This window comes from Pseudophryne corroboree, chromosome 9 (assembly GCF_028390025.1).
Source record: "Pseudophryne corroboree isolate aPseCor3 chromosome 9, aPseCor3.hap2, whole genome shotgun sequence".
Lineage (NCBI taxonomy): Eukaryota > Metazoa > Chordata > Amphibia > Anura > Myobatrachidae > Pseudophryne > Pseudophryne corroboree.
Window position 1 is genome coordinate 395,708,047 of NC_086452.1, and position 20,369 is coordinate 395,728,415.

Sequence of the window (20,369 nt, forward strand, 5' to 3'; positions counted from 1 at the left end):
TTTTTTCCAGAATTCTTTTGATGCGATTGTTACTTAACATCGCATCGAAAGATTCGATGGCAGTAGCCCATTTGATGGTGGCCTTACGATGTCCATCCCTACACTGATTTCATGCGTTCCATGGGGTCACGTGCTCTACCACCTGTCATTCTTACCTCGATAAGCCCCACCCACTTCCCTGGCATTGGCCGTCTCTGCAAAACCGCTCCCATTCCCCTGGCATTGGCCGCCTAGCGTCATCATAGCAACTTTCGAGTGCTCCCGCCCCTTAGTAACCCATCATTACAGGCGTTCCAGCCAGCCAACCAGTGTCCCGAAACTCCGACTGACAGCTCGGATCACCCAATGAGCTGGTTAAGGGGAAGGACATCCGCTGTCCGTGCTCCTGGATGCAGAATAGGCGCTGCTGTGACTCTCTCTCCGGTTCAGGTCTCTCGCTTCTTTCCGTGTATCCTCAGCCATGATCGGCATAGACAAGCTGCCCATCGAGGAGACCCTGGAGGACAGTCCTCAGGTCAGAAGCCCTACAGGGAAGGGGCTGCATAGTGCTTGGGGTGCTTTGTGTACCTGGGGATTGGGGTGCAGTGACGTCATCCTGTGACATCACTCATCCTTCTGAACTGTTCCTCACTGGGGTCATTCCTGTTCCCATCATATGGTGGCCATAGATGACTCCCTGGGGTGGTATAATCCCCTTGGGCTGGTGCAGACCTGAGACAGACAGGGCAATTAGTCACATTTATGGCTGTCATGGGTGCCAACATTTTTTAAATAGTATCCAGGGACTTGTTGCTGTAGTCAGTGCATGTGAGCATGCTGCTATGTGTGATACTGGTGGGGCACAGCAATCTCCATGATGCATGCTGAAGATTGTTTAAAAATGGGTGCTGAATATTTTTGTTTTATTCATTTTAAAAGCTACCCTTGAATAAATATGAATGGTGATAATTATGATGATCATTGCATCCATTATGGCAAAAAAATAAAATAATGGTATTTTGTCATGCAGTTGGTAAGTATTGCCAATAGGGAGGTTTAGAGAAACATAACCATATAGTAACTTTTGTTATTCATGCCCACTCCCCGCGGTCTCCTCTAGCCCCCAAGTGCGCTGTCTTGGAGTAATCCTTGACTCCTCCCTCTCCTTCAAACCACACATTCAGCACCGCTCGCAAACCTTCCGTTTTAATCTAAAAAATATTTCCAGGATCCGACCCTTTCTGACCCAGGATGCTACTTAGGGGGACATGTAAAAGTGGAGAAATGAGCCAGTGGAAAAGTTGCCCATGGCAACCAATCAGCATTGACGTAACATTTTATAATTTGCATAATATAAAAGTATACAGAGCAGCTGATTGGTTGCCTTGGGCAATTTCTCCACTTCTATCACTGCTAAGTACATGTCCCCCTAAGACTCATATGCACTCACTGATCATTTCCAGACTGGACTACTGTAATCTCCTCCTGAGTGGCATTCCTGACCAATACCTCTCTTCACTCCAATCTCTCCTCAGTGCTGCTGCCCGGCTCGTTTTCCTCACCAAACGCACTAAGTCCACCTCTCCTCTTACAAGACCTTCACTGGCTCCACTTCCTTTTCAGAATCCATTTCAAGCTTCTCACACTCACTTACAAAGCACTCACCCACTCCTCTCCCATTCACATCTCTGACCTTATCTCCCCTTACACTCCCACCCGTTCTCTGCTAATGCACGCCGACTCTCCTGCCTACTGATTACTTTTTCCCACTCCTACCTCCAAGATTTTTCATGTGCTGCTCCATTTCTCTGGAATTCCCTACCTCTCCACCTCTCTACAAAACTCTTCAAATGGGCTCTCAAGACCCACTTCTTCACCAAACCCAGCCAAATCTCATCCTAACCCTCTGTTCCACACTCTCTATGTACCCCGTCTGTGTCACCCCTGTCTGTCTATCCCTCCCCTTAGAATGTAAGCTCTCACGAGTAGGACCCTCTTCCCTCATGTGCTTATCCTTTTTCTTACTTTAATAATCTTCAACTGCACCACATCCAGCAGTCTTCTGCCACCTGATACTTATTCCAGAGTCATCTGCTGATGTAGTTATGTTTATTTACCCTGTACTTGTCCTATATTGTCGTCAACTGTAAAGGTGGGTACACACTGATAGATATATCTGCCGATCAGTTGATCGGCAGATATATCTATGGATGGATCGGGCAGTGTGTCGAGCATACACACTGCCCGATCCGTCGGGGACTGACGTCATGAACTGGGCGGCCGTGTACACACGCCTGCCCAGTTCAGCTGTCAATCACCGCCGGCTGCCGCAGCATAGCGTCGCGTCAATATATTGGTAGATATATTGCCCGTCGGCTGTGCTGCGGGGCCGATGCGATATGTCTGTGAACGAAGGAGATCAGACATTTCGCCCGTACACATTGGCTGACGGCCCCGCGATATATCGGCCATTCAAGAGAACGGCCGATATATCGGCCAGTGTGTACCCACCTTAAGTTTCTGTTTCTCTGTTTTGATTATGTGCATATGTACTCTGTAATTGGGCACTGTGGAACCCTTGTGGCGCCATATAAATAAAGGACAATAATTATAATTGCGTAGCCCCTGCTTACAGTGCATGATGAATGTGTTACGTTGTCCATCATTAGAGTACGCTGTGTAGTCTATAAAGCTGGAGAGCAGTAGGGCAGCAACTGCATAATTAATGTTGTCCAGTCTCTGAGGCTGGGATCCTCCAATATATAGGAAAGGGTGTGAGCGTTCCATCAGGTCCTGTAATGGAGACTTTACAGTGGGTGGTGATATTCTGTTGCATACTCGTAAAGATCTAACGTCATAGGGTCTCTATTAGGACTATGGAATCCAGTGGCTTCTGTCTAAAACTGGTATATCCAGTTAGTGGTTCTCTCTGAGTCTATGGTCTGCTTCAGTTGTAGCGTCCACTTCTTTTTCATTATACATCTAGTGATCGTAGATAATAGCGGGGTTTCAAATTCAGTCACTCTTCTTATATGTGTATATAATGTTCATACGTGTGTGTGTGTGTGTGTGTGTGTGTGTGTGTGTAATAAATATATAACACTAGGTTCATTTGTTGATATTATCTGTGTCATTGCTGGCTGATGTACTGTAGGTGCTTAGTTCAGATCAGGGTCGTTCCACACCAAATCAACACGTTTCAGATTGTAATGAAAACTGGTATAATAAATGCTGCCATGGTTGTACAGAAAACCCCAAAATCTTAACCAGATATGTACACTGGTTTTAAAGTTGTATGCCTTTTAAAGCTGCAATTTTTACACTTAAAATGTTATTTTTTTTTAGAATTGCGCTTGCAACTCACCTAAATGAACTACAGAGTTGGACAAGTTCTCATTTTAAACCTTTTATGGACATTCATATAATATATAACATAACAGTATGTATCCGAAAAATGTAAAAAATTAAGTTTAAAAAAAATATAGTTTTTACTCCAAAGGTTGTTTTGTTTTGGATAAAAGAAATGGCAAAAAGTGTTTATACTGTAGTTAATCCCCAAAGTTTTATTGTATTTTTCATTTATTCTGATAAGAATAAGGCTATATATGCATAGAAGTATTCAGAAGCAATAAATCAGGGCACACTTACACCTAAGTGTTCCAGTTCAATTCAGTTTGACAGATGCCCATTGTAAAGGATTGGGTGTGTGTGACCGGTCGTCAGGAGACTGCCGGTTACAATACCGCCAGCGGGGGGCGAGCGCAATGAAGGCCCTTGCGGGCACACAGTAGCCTTGCTGCTCTCGCCACAGGTTCTATTCCCACTCTATGGGTGTTGTGGACACCCACGAGTGGTAATAGGCACGCCGACCGGCGAGATTTTCAGATGCCGGGATCCCGGCGTCGGTATTGTGACCGGCGATCACATAACCGCATCCCATTGTAAGGCACATACAGTCAGGTCCATAAATATTGTGACATCGACACAATTCTCATATTTTGGGCTCTACACACCACCACAATGGATTTGAAATGAAACAAACAAGATGTGCTTTAACCGCAGACTTTACGCTTTAATTTGAGGGTATTTACTACCAAATCAGGTGAACGGTGTAGGAATTACAACGGTTTCTATATGTGCCTCTTATTTTTTAAGGGACCAAAAGTAATGTGACAATCAACTCAAGTCTGCAGTTAAAGCACATCTTGTTTGTTTCATTTCAAATCCATTGTGGTGGTGTATAGAGCTCAAAATATGAGAATTGTGTCGATGTCCCAATATTTATGGACCTCACTGTACATATGGATGCAAATAGTGCAGGGTCTATATACATGCCTTTTGCTTTGTATCTTTTTTGTAATCACCCTCATGAATGATCCTGTGGGGTTATATAGTTTTATTTTTGCCTTGCATCTCCGACTTGCAAGTAACTAACCCAGATTTCTGCAGCGGGGTACACTGGGGTTCCACAGGGAATAACATCGGGGTGTAGAGTAGGATCTTGATCCGAGGCATCAGCAGGCTAAAAGCTTTGACTGTCCCCAAGATAGTCAGCGCCGCCTCCTCTATAACCCCGCCTCCGTGCACAGGAGCTCAGTTTTAAATTGGTGCCTGCAGTGCAGGCAGCTAACAGGGAGCTGCCCTGAAAAGAGCTTTTAAAGTGAAGAAAGAAGTCTTCAAGGGCTGCAGCAGAGGCACTCTTAGTGCTAGATGTCACTCTGACATCTCCTGCTGCAGCTCCATCGCCTCCTCCAGCGGCGCTTTATACTCCCGTGTCCTAGTTGTCGGGTACTTACAGCGGAGGCTCCGGTTCTCTTCTTCAGGCACACACACCAGCTGCAGCTCTCCTGGATCGCGTGGCCACACTTAGGGAGGAGGTAAGAGGGTCCCCCAGGTGGGACCCGCTGGAAATCGCGATCCGGCGCGGCCGGTGGGAGGCTGGCCGCGTGTGCTGGCATGGACACTGTGGTAGTACAGGGACCCCACCAGGGCAGGGGCATGGGTCGGTTTTACTTAAAAACGTTTTTATATGGCCCAGAGTACCCGGTGGTGAAGTCCAGCAAGGGGATAAGGCTCTGACCTGTAGCCCCTCCCCCAGCCCCTGGGCGCCATTTAGAGTAAATGTTCCCGCTCTGGAGCTGCATCTCTCTCTCTCTCTCTCTCTCTCTCTCTCTCTCTCTCTCTCTCTCTCTCTCTCTCTCTCTCTCTCGGCGCCATTACCGCATGCTAAGCTGATCCTGGGACTGTTTGGGCAAAGTCTCCTCTGTAAAGCCACCTGCATGTCAGCACTGTGCATTTTACAGGACACTTAAGTATTCTACATGTCTGGTGACGGTGTTAGTTAAGAAACAGTGCATTACTTCAGGGTTATGTAGTACAAGTATCCTGTGATATACATCCAGTCTTTACTGTGCATTGATATATCTATTGATCTGTATAGCTTTACTTAGTATTGCTAGTCCAGTGCAGTTTTATTGATTGTCATAATTTCTACATTGTACATGTGACTGTGTGTGTGTGCATATACAGCTGCTGCGTGATTTCTATTCCATGTATCTCGCTCAGATTGCTATCCTTATATTCTGTACCCTGAGGAAGGCTAAGTGCGTCAGGGTTATTAGTTGATATAGGTGTTTCACAGGTTATACTTGTTGTGTATTTCTCTTATGTCCTAGAGCAGAGGTTCTCAAACTCGGTCCTCGGGGGCCCACACAGTGCATGTTTTGCAGGTCTCCTCACAGAATCGCAAGTGAAGTAATTAGCTCCACCTGTGGACCTTTTAAAATGTGTCAGTGAGTAATTAATACACCTGTGCACCTGCTGGGTTACCTGCAAAACATGCACTGTGTGGGCTCCCGAGGACCAAGTTTGAGAACCTCTGTCCTAGAGGATGCTGGGGTCCACATTATTACCATGGTGGTATAGACGGGTCCACCAGGTGCCATTGTCACTTTAAGAGTTTAAGAGTGTGGGCTGGCTCCTCCCTCTATGCCCCTCCTTCCAGACTCTGTTTAGAAAATGTGCCCGGAGGAGCCGGTCACAGCTAGGGGAGCTCTCCTGAGCTTTCCTAAAGAAGTTTAGTTTAGAGTTTTTTATTTTACAGGGAGGCTGCTGGCAATAGCCTCCCTGCAGCGTGGGACTAAGGGGGGGAGCAGTGTCCGCCCTGTAGGGTCTGAGCCACTGACTCCGCTGACTGGACACTAAGCTCCAGAGGGGCTGATCGGTCTCCGCCACAGGGGCACCGCTCACCCCAGCAGCATGCTGCCGACCCTGTACAGAGCTGAAGCAAGCAGCTCCAGTTTACTGTATTACGGCACCAGGGGGTTGTAGAAGGGAGGGGAGGCTGATAGATTGACTGTGTGTCCTATTAAGGCACACACTCGGCGCACATAATTGGTTTCGCCTTGTAAAATAAGCGCTGGTGTGGGTTGGCTCCAATCTCTGTTTCTCTCTTGTCATTCTTGGGGGGGGGGGGGGGGGACTCGTGTGTGTGTGGAGTGTTTGGTGGTCACCTGCAGAAATGTCCAGAGATACAGTGTCATATGCTGCAGAGGATTTATCCTCCCAGGATGATCACATTCCATGTAATCAGGTTAGCACTGGTTTAGCACAGATTCCAGCAAGGGAACCAGAGTGGTTTTCCTCTATCAAGACTTAGATTTCTCAGATTTCTGACAGGGTTGCCAGTAATGAATCTGCAACCCAGGTATTGCAGTCCTCTATGGCTGTATGGCCCTTGTCGGGTACCTCGGGTCACTCCCCACTACATACCCCCACAAACGTGCGCTTGTGCAGTTAACACAAGACGACACGGTACCGATTCTGACACTACAGATGGGGATGTGTTGCGGGGGTCCGCATCTCTTGCAAGGAGGGTGCAATTGTTGATAACCTCTATCAGGGATGTGTTAAATGTTAATGATACCACACCTGAGCAGGTTAAGGAGGATTTTTTCACTGAAAACGAGAAAGCCTCGCGAACCTTCCCTGCGTCAAAGGAGCTGAATGCTATATTTAAAAAGGCTTGGGTTAACCCTGAAAAGAAGTTTCAGATCCCTAAGAGGATTCTGATAGCTTTTCCTTTCCCTGAGGAGGATAGGAAAAAGTGGGAAAACCCTCCGATTGTTGACGCATCTGTATCCAGACTCTCAAAAAGGTGGTTTGACCTGTACCGGGATCTACCGCCTTAAAGGAGCCGGCAGATAGGAAAATTGATAATACACTGAAATCAATGTACACTGCTTTGGGGGCCATATTACGTCCCACTATTGCTAGTGCATGGATTGCAAAGGCTATAGTGAAGTGGTCGGCTGCCTTAATGGATGATTTGGATCTGATGGATAGGGATGACGTTGCACTGTATTTACGCAACATTCATGATTCTGCAGGTTTTATGGTAGAATCCATGAAAGACCTGGGTTCCATTCCTGCGGGAGTTTCTTCCAGGTCTCTTTCAGCTCGTCGGGGACTGTGGCTCCGCCAGTGGTCGGCCGACGCGGAATCCAGAAGAAGTGTGGAGTCTCTGCCCTATACAGGTCAGGCTCTCTTTGGGGAAGCTCTAGATGCGTGGATATCTACCGCTACAGGGGGTAAGTCTCCGTATCTTCCCTCAGCAGCACCTGCTCCGAAGAAATCCTTCTCCTCAGCTGCGCAGCAGTCCTTTCGGCCGAACAAGACCAGAAAGGCCAGATTATCCAGTACCTTCTTCAGGGGAGGTAAGGTTAAGTCCAAGAAAGCTGCCGCTGCAGGTTCCTAGGAACAAAAGCCTGCTTCAGGTACCCCAAAGTCCTCCGCATGACGGTGGACGGGTCGGCCCGGAGGTGGGGCCTGTGGGTGCGAGACTCGGACAGTTCTGTCATGTCTGGGTATCGTATGGCCTGGATCCCTGGGTGATGGATATTGTGTCTCAGGGACTGGAATTTCAAAGTCTCCCTCCTCATCGTTTTTTCAAGTCGGGCTTACCAACTCTGTTGGAGGACAGCACAGTGCTTCAAGACGCTGTCCAAAAGCAGGTCATTGTGCCGGTACCACCTCACATGCTGACAAAGGGTTACTATTCGAACCTTTTCGTGGTACTGAAACTGGATGGTTTGGTCTGGCCCATTCTGAACCTAAAATCGTTGAACCCCTTTCTAAAGGAGTACAAGTTCAAGATGGAGTCTCTCAGGGTGGTGATATCAGGTCTGGAAGAGGGGAATTCCTGGTATCACTGGATAATAAGGATGCTTACCTCCACATTCCGATTTGGTTGCCGCATCAGGCTTATCTCCGCTTCGCATTGCTGGACTGTCACCCCAGGTGTCGGTTCATCAATGCATTTGCCTATTGGCCTGGTGGCCTCCTACGAGGCTCTCCAGTACGGGAGGTTCCATGCTCGGCCCTTCCAACTGGATCTCCTAGACAAGTGGTCGGGTTATCACCTCCACATGCATCAGAGAATTTGTCTGTCGCCAAGGGCAAGGATTTCTCTCCTCTGGTGGCTCCAATTGCCTCACCTCCTAGAAGGTCGCAGGTTTGTGATTCAGGACTGGGTCCTGCTAACAACGGATGCGAGCCTCAGGGACTGGGTTGCAGTCACTCAAGGAGTAACCTTCCAAGGACAGTGGTCAAGCCTGGAAGCCGGCCTGCCCATCAACATCCTGGAACTAAGAGCCGTCTACAACGGTCTTCTTCAGATGGCCCCTCTTCTGAGAAATCGGGCCATCCAAGTGCATTCGGACAACGTAACAACAGTGGCTTACATAAACCGACAGGGCGGAACGAAGAGCAGAGCGGCAATGTCAGAGGTGACAAGAATACTCCTCTGGACAGAAAAACACGCGTTGGCGCTGTCAGCCATCTTCATTCCGGGAGTAGACAACTGGGAAGCAGACTTCCTCAGCAGACACGATCTCCATCCAGGAGAGTGGGGACTCCATCCGGAGGTTTTCAAGGAAATAACAGATCTTTGGGGATTGCCCCAATTAGACATGATGGCCTCTTGTTTCAACAAGAATCTTCGGCGTTATTGTTCCAGGTCGAGGGACCCACAGGCAGTGGCAATGGACACACTGGTGTCTCCGTGGATGTTCTGGTCAGTGTACGTGTTTCCACCACTCCCACTCATCCCAAGAATCCTAAAGCTGATAAGGAGAACAAGAAGGGTTCAAGCGATCCTCATTGCCCCAGATTGGCCATGAAGGGCTTGGTACGCGGACCTTCTGAATCTACAGCAAGAAGAGCCGAGGCCTCTTCCTCTTCGGGAGGACCTGCTGCAGCAGGGGCCGTTCGCCTATCAAGACTTACCGCGGCTACGCTTGACGGCATGGAAGTTGAGTGCTTGATTCTTGCTCGAAAAGGGATTTCCGAAGAAAGTTATTTCTACCCTCATACAGGCTAGGAAAGGGGTAACGTCAAAACATTACCATCGTATTTGGAAGAAATATGTTTCTTGGTGTGAGTCCAAGAAGTTTCCTGCAGTGGAATTTGAATTGGGACGTTTCCTCCTCTTCCTGCAAGCAGGAGTGGATATGGGTCTGAGGTTGGGATCTGTGAAGGTCCAGATTTTAGCCCTATCCATTTTCTTTCAGAAGCACTTTGCTGCCCTCCCTGAGGTTCAGACCTTTTTGAAGGGAGTTCTGCATATCCAACCTCCCCTTTGTACTGCCTACGGCGCCATGGGACCTTAACGTGGTGTTGCAGTTCCTCCATTCGGATTGTTTCGAGCCTCTACAGAAGGTGGAGCTCAAATTTCTTACATGGAAGGCGGTCACTTTGTTGGCCTTAGCTTCTGCTAGACTTGTTTCCGAGCTGGGGGCTTTATCCTGTAAAAGCCCTTTCTTGATCTTCCACGAAGATGGAGCTGAGCTCCGGACTCGTCAGCAGTTTCTTCCGAAGGTTGTGTCTGCATTTCATATCAACCAAACTATTGTGGTGCCAGTGGCTACTGACTCCTCAATTACTTCAAAGTCCTTGGATGTCGCGAGGGCTCTGAAGATGCAGTGCAGCTTTGCCGAGCTGCAACTTGGTCGGGGTCGAACACGTTTGCAAAGTTTTACAAGTTCGATACTTTGACCGAACTTCAGATCATCAGAGGCCAATCAGTTCTGCAGGAGCCTCCGCGCTCTCCCTCCCATTCTGGGAGCTTTGGTACATCCCCATGGTACTAATGTGGACCCCAGCATCCTCTAGGACGTAAGAGAATATAGGATTTTGGTACCTACCGGTAAATCCTTTTCTCGTAGTCCGTAGAGGATGCTGGGCGCCCGCCCAGCGCTTCGTTTTCCTGCTATTGTTACGTGGTTCAGTACAACTTCGTTTTAGTTGAGTACTGCATTGTTACTTGGTAAGTAATGTTTCAGCTGTTGCTGAGTAGTTCAAGCTAGTTGTCTTGACGTGCCTTGTATGTGTAAGCTGGTATGAATCTCACCACTATCTGTGTATAATCCTTCTCTCGAAGTATGTCGTCTCCTCGGGCACAGTTTCTAGACTGAGTGTGGTAGGAGGGGCATAGAGGGAGGAGCCAGCCCACACTCTTAAACTCTTAAAGTGCCAATGGCTCCCGGTGGACCCGTCTATACCCCCATGGTACTAATGTGGACCCCAGCATCCTCTACGAGAAAAGGATTTACTGGTAGGTACCAAAATCCTTTTTTCTCTAACGTCCTAGTGGATGCTGGGGACTCCGTAAGGACCATGGGGAATAGACGGGCTCCGCAGGAGACATGGGCACTTTAAGAAAGAATTTAGATTCTGGTGTGCTCTGGCTCCTCACTCTATGTCCCTCCTCCAGACCTCAGTTTGAATCTGTGCCCGGACGAGCTGGGTGCTGTTCAGTGAGCTCTCCTGAGCTTGCTGTAAGAAAGTATTTTGTTAGGTTTTTTTTATTTTCAGGGAGCTCTGCTGGCAACAGACTCCCTGCATCGTGGGACCGAGGGGAGAGAAGCAGCCCTACTCTTTGAAGCTAGGTCCTGCTTCTGAGACTACTGGACACCATTAGCTCCAGAGGGATCGTACTCAGGATCTCACCCTCGTCGTCCGATCCCAGAGCCGCGCCGCCGTCCCCCTCGCAGAGCCGGAAGACAGAAGCCGGGTGAGTATGAGAAGCAAGAAGACTTCGAAATCGGCGGCAGAAGACTCCGTTCTTCACATGAGGTAACGCACCGCACTGCAGCTGTGCGCCATTGCTCCAAACACACCTCACATACTCCGGTCGCTGTAAGGGCGCAGGGGGGGGCGCCCTTGGCAGCATATGGACCTCTGTTGGCAAAAGTACTCATATACACAGTTGGGCACTGTATATATGTATGAGCCCCCGCCACAAAGAGATGTATTTTAGTGGGACAGAAGCCCGCCGTCGAGGGGGCGGGGCTTCTCCCTCAGCTCCCCAGGCTCTCCCCTGCAGTTCACGGTAGAAAAGGGTAAAAAGAGAGTGGGGGTGCACATAATTAGGCGCTAAAAACACAATATACAGCAGCTACCGGGTTAACATTAAGTTACTGTGTTATTCCTGGGTTATATAGCGCTGGGGTGTGTGCTGGCATACTCTCTCTCTGTCTCACCAAAGGGCCTTGTGGGGGAACTATCTTCAAAAAGGGCATTCCCTGTGTGTGTGGTGTGTCGGTACGCTTGTGTCGACATGTCTGATGAGGAAGGCTATGTGGAAGCAGAGTGGGAGCAAATGAATGTGGGGTGTCTGCCGACGGCACCGACACCTGATTGGATGGATATGTTGAAGGTTTTAAATGATAATGTTAATTCCTTACATAAAAGGTTAGAAAAAGCTGAAGCCTCAGGACAGTCGGGGTCCCAACCCATGCCTGATCCTATGTCGCAGAGGCCGACAGGGTCTCAGAAGCGCCCACTATCCCAAATTATTGACACGGATACCGACATGGATTCTGACTCCAGTGTCGATTACGATGATGCAAGGTTACAGCCAAGATTGGCTAAATCCATCCGTTATATGATTATAGCTATTAAGGATGTGTTGCACATCACAGAGGATACCCCAGTCCCTGACAGGAGGGTTCATATGTATGGGGAAAAGAAGCCACAGGTAACTTTTCCCCCTTCACACGAGCTCAATGAGTTATGTGAAAAGGCTTGGGAATCTCCAGATAAAAAAACTGCAGATTTCCAAAAGGATTCTTATGGCGTATCCTTTCCCGCCAACGGACAGGTTACGCTGGGAATCCTCCCCTAGGGTGGACAAAGCTTTGACACGCTTATCCAAGAAGGTGGCCCTGCCGTCACAGGATACGGCTACCCTCAAAGATGCTGCGGATAGAAAACAGGAGGGTACCCTGAAGTCTATTTATACACATTCAGGTACCTTACTGAGGCCGGCAATTGCGTCGGCCTGGGTGTGTAGTGCTGTAGCAGCATGGACGGATACCTTATCTGAGGAACTTGATACCTTAGACAAGGATACTATATTAATGACCCTGGGGCATATTAAAGACGCTGTCCTTTATATGAGAGATGCTCAAAGAGACATTAGCCTACTAGGTTCTAGAATAAATGCTATGTCGATTTCTACCAGAAGGGTCCTGTGGACTCTGCAATGGACAGGTGATGCCGACTCAAAAAGGCACATGGAGGTTTTACCTTACAAGGGTGAGGACTTGTTTGGGGAGGGTCTCTCGGACCTGGTCTCCACAGCTACGGCTGGGAAGTCGAATTTTTTGCCATATGTTTCCTCACAGCCTAAGAAAGCACCGTATTACCAAATGCAGTCCTTTCGATCACAGAAAAACAAGAAAGTCCGAGGTGCGTCCTTTCTTGGCAGGGGCAGAGGAAAGAAGCTGCACAACACAGCTAGTTCCCAGGAATAGAAGTCCTCCCCGGCTTCCACTAAATCCACTGCATGACGCTGGGGCTCCACAGGCGGAGCTAGGCCCGGTGGGGGCACGTCTCCGAAATTTCAGCCACAAGTGGGTTCACTCCCAGTTGGATCCCTGGGCAATAGATATTGTGTCTCAGGGATACAAGCTGGAATTCGAGGAGATGCCCCCTCACCGATACCTCAAATCGGCCCTGCCAGCTTCCCCCTTAGAGAGGGAAATAGTGTTAACTGCAATTCACAAATTGTATCTTCAACAGGTAGTGGTCAAGGTTCCCCTCCTTCAACAAGGAAAGGGTTATTATTCGACCATGTTTGTAGTGCCGAAACCGGACGGTTCGGTCAGACCCATATTGAATTTAAAATCCCTGAACATGTACCTCAAAAGGTTCCGTTTCAAGATGGAATCGCTGAGAGCGGTCATTGCAAGCCTGAAAGGGGGGGATTTTATGGTGTCTCTGGACATAAAGGATGCATACCTTCATGTCCCCATTTATCCACCTCATCAGGCGTACCTCAGATTTGTGGTACAGGATTGTCATTACCAATTTCAGACGTTGATGTTTGGTCTCTCCACGGCTCCTAGAATATTTACCAAGGTAATGGCGGAAATGATGGTAATCCTGCGGAAGCAAGGGGTCACAATTATCCCATACTTGGACGATCTCCTCATAAAAGCGAGGTCAAAAGAGCAGTTGCTGATCAGCGTAGCACGTTCTCTGGAAGTGTTACGGCAACACGGCTGGATTCTAAATATTCCAAAGTCGAAGTTGGTTCCTACGACTCGTCTGCCTTTCCTGGGCATGATTCTGGACACAGACCTAAAGAGGGTTTATCGCCCGATAGAAAGTTGAGGAACTCATGACACTGGTCAGGGACCTATTAAAACCAAAACAGGTGTCGGTGCATCATTGCACTCGAGTCCTGGGAAAGATGGTGACATCATACGAGGCCATTCCCTTTGGCAGGTTCCATGCGAGGACCTTTCAATGGGACTTACTGGACAAATGGTCCGGATCACATCTTCAGGTGCATTGGTTAATCACCCTATCCCCCAGGGCCAAGGTGTCTCTCCTGTGGTGGCTGCAGAGTGCTCACCTTCTCGAGGGCCGCAGATTCGGCATTCAGGACTGGGTCCTGGTGACCACGGATGCAAGCCTCCGATGGTGGGGAGCAGTCACACAGGGAAGAAATTTCCAAGGGCTGTGGTCAAGTCAGGAGACTTGCCTTCACATCAACATCCTGGAACTAAGGGCAATTTACAGCGCCCTACGTCAAGCAGAGACCTTGCTTCGCGGTCAACCGGTTCTGATTCAGTCAGACAACATCACCGCTGTGGCTCATGTAAACCGACAGGGCGGAACAAGGAGCAGGGTGGCGATGGCGGTAGCCACCAGAATTCTTCGCTGGGCGGAGAATTACGTAAGCGGCGCACTGTCAGCAGTGTTCATCCCGGGGGTAGACAACTGGGAAGCAGACTTCCTCAGCAGGCACGACCTCCACCCCGGGGAGTGGGGACTTCATCAAGAAGTCTTCGCACAGATTGCAAGTCGGTGGGAACTGCCACAGGTGGACATGATGGCATCCCGCCTCAACAAGAAACTACAGAGGTATTGCGCCAGGTTAAGAGACCCTCAGGCGATAGCTGTAGACGCCCTGGTGACACCGTGGGTGTTCCAATCGGTCTATGTATTTCCTCCTCTTCCTCTCATACCCAAGGTGTTGAGAATCATAAGAAAAAGAGGAGTGAGAACAATACTCATTGTTCCGGATTGGTCAAGAAGGACTTGGTATCCAGATCTGCAAGAAATGCTCACAGAGGACCCGTCGCCTCTTCCTCTAAGACAGGACTTGTTGCAACAAGGGCCCTGTCTGTTCCAAGACTTACCGCGGCTGCGTTTGACGGCATGGCGGTTGAACGCCGGATCCTAGCGGAAAAAGGCATTCCTACGCTGATAAAGGCTAGGAAGGACGTGACGGCTCAACATTATCACCGTATATGGCGAAAATATGTTGCTTGGTGTGAGGCCAGGAATACACCTACGGAGGAATTCCAGCTGGGCCGTTTCCTTCACTTTCTACAGTCAGGAGTGACTTTGGGCCTAAAATTGGGTTCCATTAAAGTCCAGATTTTGGCCCTATCCATTTTCTTTCAAAAAGAGCTGGCTTCTCTACCTGAAGTTCAGACGTTTGTGAAGGGAGCGCTGCATATTCAGCCCCCTTTTTTGCCCCCAGTGGCACCTTGGGATCTTAACGTGGTGTTGAGTTTCCTGAAATCCCACTGGTTTGAACCACTCACAACGGTGGAATTGAAATATCTCACGTGGAAGGTGGTCATGCTACAAGCCTTGGCTTCGGCTAGGCAAGTGTCAGAATTAGCGGCTTTGTCACATAAAAGCCCCTATCTGGTTTTCCATGCGGATAGAGCAGAGTTGTGGAACCGTCCACCATTCCTGCCAAAAGTGGTTTCATCTTTTCATATTAACCAACCTATTGTGGTGCCTGTGGCTACTACTGACTTGGAGGATTCCGAGTTGCTTGATGTGGTCAGGGCTTTGAAGGTTTATGTAGCCAGAACGGCTAGGGTCAGGAAAACAGAGTCTTTGTTTATCCTGTATGCTTCCAACGAGCTTGGTGCGCCTGCTTCAAAGCAAACTATTGCTTGCTGGATCTGTAACACGATTCAGCAGGCTCATTCTGCGGTTGGATTGCCGCTGCCAAAATCAGTTAAAGCCCATTCCACTAGGAAGGTGGGCTCTTCTTGGGCGGCTGCCCGAGGGGTCTCGGCATTACAGCTGTGCCGGACGGCTACTTGGTCAAGTTCAAACACTTTTGCAAAGTTCTACAAGTTTGATACCCTGGCTGAGGAGGACCTTGTGTTTGCTCATTCCGTGCTGCAGAGTCATCCGCACTCTCCCGCCCGTTTGGGAGCTTTGGTATAATCCCCATGGTCCTTACGGAGTCCCCAGCATCCACTAGGACGTTAGAGAAAATAAGATTTTACTTACCGGTAAATCTATTTCTCGTAGTGGATGCTGGGCGCCCGTCCCAAGTGCGGACTTCTTCTGCAATACTTGTATATAGTTATTGCTGCAATAAGGGCTATGTTATTGTTGCATCAGGGTTGAACTGATGCTCTAATGTTGTTCATACTGTTGACTGGGTAAGTTTATCACAAGTTATACGGTGTGATTGGTGTGGCTGGTATGAATCTTGCCCTGGATTACCAAAATCCTTTCCTGGTACTGTCAGCTCTTCCGGGCACAGTTTCTCTAACTGAGGTCTGGAGGAGGGACATAGAGGGAGGAGCCAGAGCACACCAGACTCTAAATTCTTTCTTAAAGTGCCCATGTCTCCTGCGGAGCCAGTCTATTCCCCATGGTCCTTACGGAGTCCCCAGCATCCACTACGGACTACGAGAAATAGATTTACCGGTAAGTAAAATCTTATTTTTTTTTATTTATTTTTTTTCTCTGTGATTTTCAGTCACTATATACCTCTTGAATCCTCTGTTTGTGCTATCACACTGCACAGGGGGTTCTTGGTAAGGTATTATACTGCTGATATTGTACTATGTTGCCCCTGGTTCACGCTTTCATATTATGTCAGCTTCAAGGGGCGACGGTTCTTCGGCTGATCCCACACTGCGTGGTGGCGACGCTGCAGATAATTTGGAGGACAACATAGCAACAGAGGGTTCAGGTTCTGGGGGCTCCCTGCCCCCAAGTAGGGCCGTAGCAATGCGTGGTTCATAATGACCCACCTTGTGCTACTTTTTTATTTTCTACTAAATACGCTGGTAACTAGACTCACGCCCCCTATGGGACCTCAGGTGCCGGCACAGCCACATATTGTCCCTGCGGTTAATCCGCCATAGGCAGATCTCCTGTCCACTCAGTTACAGCAATTGAATAACTCGCTGATCAAACCAAAACCTAACCCTCACCCGCCCAAGACCAAGTGGTCCTCTAAGCGGGCCATTACTTCCTCACAATCGACCCATGTTCCAGACACTTCGTCTGATGAAGATGGCGTTTATACTGACCCCTCAGACACTAACCCAGATGCTTCTGATGGGGAATCTGTTACGCAGGTGGATGTTCCTGACTTTTTGGAGGCTATCAGGCTGATTCTTCAAATTGATGACGACCCAGAACCTGTTACCTCTAAGAAACCGGATAGGTTTAAACGTCAGAAGGTTATTAAACAAGTTTTGCTTCATTCTGCCCACTTGGTTGACATACGTCAGGAATCCTGGGAAAATCCAGGAAAGAAATTCACAGCTTACAAGAAGATGCTGGCTCGCTACCCTCTCGCTGCGGAGCGAAGTAAGAATTGGGAAACACCGCCGCCGGTGGAGTCGCAAGTGGCGTGGCTGGTGGTATCCTCTGCTCTGCCTGTAACTACCGTCGCCTCTCTGACAGAACCGACGGATAAGCGGGTGGAGGGTTGCTTAAAAGCTATTTACACCCTCGCAGGAGCTGTGCATCGTCCCACTATTGCAGCTACTTGGTCTACAGAAGCTATTGAAGCGTGGGCTCAGGAAGTGGAAGCAGAGCTGCCGTACAACTTTCCTGATAATGCTAGACAATGCCTCGCGTATATTGTCATAGCATCTCATTACATTAAGGAGGCGGCTTCTGATGCCGGTATTCTGGCGGCCAAGGCTTCTACTACGTCCATTTTGGCTCGCCGGATTCTATAGTTAAGGTCCTGGTCTGTGGATCTGGACTCTAAGAAATCCCTGGAGGTGCTCCCTTTTAAGGGAGACATTCTTTTTGGTGAGGATCTTAACAAGATTTTGACTGACTTTTAGCTTCTGCTAAGACGGCATATCTACCTAGTACTGCTTCTTCGGTCCCGAAGGTTAAGAGTACTTCCTTTCGTTCCTTTCATCCTCCCAGGTAAAGCAAAGGGTCGGGAGTACCTCACTTCTAAAACCGCTAAGCCCAAACCTAAATGTGCCTGGGCTGCCCGTCAGCCTGCTTCCAAATCAGACAAGCCTGCTGCATGACTGGGTGTGCCTCCCCCTGGGGGATAACAGGGTAGGAGGCTGACTTCTAAGGTTTACCCAGGAATGGCTGAAGATCACTTCAGACACCTGGGTACGGGAAGTCGTCACTCACGGATACGCCATATCCTTCAAGAATTGTCCCCTTCATCTATTTATTTATTTATTCATTTATTAGCAGTTTCTTATATAGCGCAGCATATTCCGTTGCGCTTTACAATTAGAACAACAATTATAGAACAAAACTGGGCAAAGACAGACAGACAGACAGACAGACAGATTTTGCCTGACTGATATCCCTTCGGATCCGGTTAAGGCAAAAACTCTTCATTTGGTGGTACAGTCCCTCCTGGACACAGGAAGGGGTACTATTCACCGCTGTTCCTACTCCCGAAACCAAATGGTTCCTTCCGGCCCATTCTCAACCTCAAAGTCCTTGAACAAATTGGTGAGAGTATCCAAGTTTCGGATGGAAACTCTTCGCTCTATTGTTCTGGCTTTGGAGCCTGGGGACTATATGGTCTCCCTGGACAAAGAGCGGTCTTTGGATGTGATACGGGCTCTCCTTATATATGTGGAGAGCACTGCCTCCATCCGGAGGTCAGAGTTTCTTTTTGTCCTTTTTTATGTTTTCACAAACGTGGCTGGCCAGATGGATTAGAATGGTGATTGCACAAGCTTATGCGCAGGCTGGGCTCCCAGCTGCTGCTGCTCTTAAGGCCCATTCTACTCTGTCTGTTGGACCTTCTTGGGCGGCACGCCGTGGCGTGACCCCGGAACAATTGTGCAAGGTAGCTATGTGGTCCTCAGTGAACATGTTCATCAGGTTCTATGACTTTGATACTTCCACCTCCCAGGATGCTTCCTTTGGACGCCGGGTTCTTGTACCCGCTACAGTGCGTCCCCTCCCATAAGGAACTGCTTTAGGACATCCCCAATGTTATTCCCTGTGGAATACCAGTGTACCCCGCTACAGAAACGGAGATTTATGATAGACTTACCATAGTTAAATCTTTCTGCGAGGTCCACTGAATTCCACAGGGCGCCGACCCTGACGTACTTAGCTTCTTTGGGTTTGCATGGCATTAGCTGCTGGTACCTGCCTCCTGTCGTGAGAATGTGGTTCTATGTGGCTAACATCTACTGTCTCTATTTAACCTGCTGCTGCATTGTACTGGTTAACGAAACTGAGCTCCAGTGCCTAGAGGCAGGGCTGTAGAGGAGGCAGTGCAGTGCATTCTGGGAACAGTCAAAGCTTTAGCCTGTTGGTGCCTCGGATCAAGATCCATCTCTACACCCCAATGTTATTCCCTGTGGAATACAAGTGTACCTCTCAGAAAGAGATTCAACTGTGGTAAGTCTACCATAAATCTCCTTTTTAATTGCTCTTTGTATGGTTTTTGTCCAATATGTTTATCTGGCCAGTTCAGTATCTCTCTGACTGTCAACTATTTTAATGTGTAATGCATAAATCCCTACTATATGGCGCATTGCAATATTGTGGTGCCCTTTCAATAAACTATAATATTAATTACAGCCTAGTAATAATCTAGAGGAGACATTTCAGCTCGCAGCCCCCCATGCAGGTGAGCTGAAATTTGCGAAAAGTGACCAGTTTGTACGCACAAACTCCACATTTCGTGATCGCTGCTAAACCCGGCACTAATGGGCGCGATGAACAGCATTGATTGAATATTGCCCCTGCGATCTCCCGTCACTTTAGACGGTAAATCAGGCGGCTCCCCCTCATTGTTTGTCTATTTTTGTTTCTTGTGTACCCTATTCATGAAATTTATATTTGCGGTATTATATTGCTACGATATTGTGTATACCTAACTTATTTTGTACCAATTTACTAATAATAAAAAACATTATTTAAAAAAAAAAAAAAGAGTTGATTGTGTATGTTGTGATTTACAAGGAAGCCACCGTCCCAATGCTCGTCACCGGTGGGATTTGTGGTGCAGATTGGAAGGCGGCTCTGGCTGTGATTTCGGTAACAATTTACGTTTTGTTCAGAATTTAGCAGACTTTGCGCTGATATCACATGACTGTGATTTAGGGGGTCATGTACTAAGCAGTGATAAAAGTGGAGAAATTGCCCATGGGAACCAATCAGTATTGACGTAGTATTTACAATTTGCATACTATAAAAGTATACAGAGCAGCTGATTGGTTGCCATGGGCAACTTCTCCACTGGCTCACTTCTCCACTCTTTTCACTGCTTAGTACATGTCCCCCCTAGGATGTTGACAGCGGAAGGTATCGTACTCAACATTGAAAACTGATTCACAAATATCATTACTTAACATTTTTCCCTAAAAATGTAGTATTCTTTGGGGGGAGATGTATCAAACCTATGAAAGAGTAGTAGTTGACCATAGCAATCAATAAGCGACGGTACTTCCCTTTGCTGTCTATTACGGGGATCCAGAAGAAATTAAGTATACAAGTTGTGATCGTTCCAATGAAAGGACTGAGCTCCAACCTGAAAAGTCTAAACTGATGACTGCCTTGTTCACTTTGCTTTGAGATAATATTATTTGCATGGTGAC

At 48.1% G+C, this 20,369-nt stretch overlaps 1 protein-coding gene across 1 annotated transcript in view; it reads left to right on the top strand.

Annotated features, from left to right (window-relative positions):
• The first annotated feature begins 306 nt into the window (after positions 1–306).
• Positions 307–20,369, top strand: part of APPL1 (adaptor protein, phosphotyrosine interacting with PH domain and leucine zipper 1) — a 215,734-nt gene continuing 195,671 nt past the window's right edge. Inside the window, exon 1 of the mRNA XM_063940852.1 lies at positions 307–514. Coding sequence (XP_063796922.1) covers positions 461–514 — 54 coding nt within the window. The 5' untranslated portion in view covers positions 307–460. The remainder of the gene's footprint in view (positions 515–20,369) is intronic.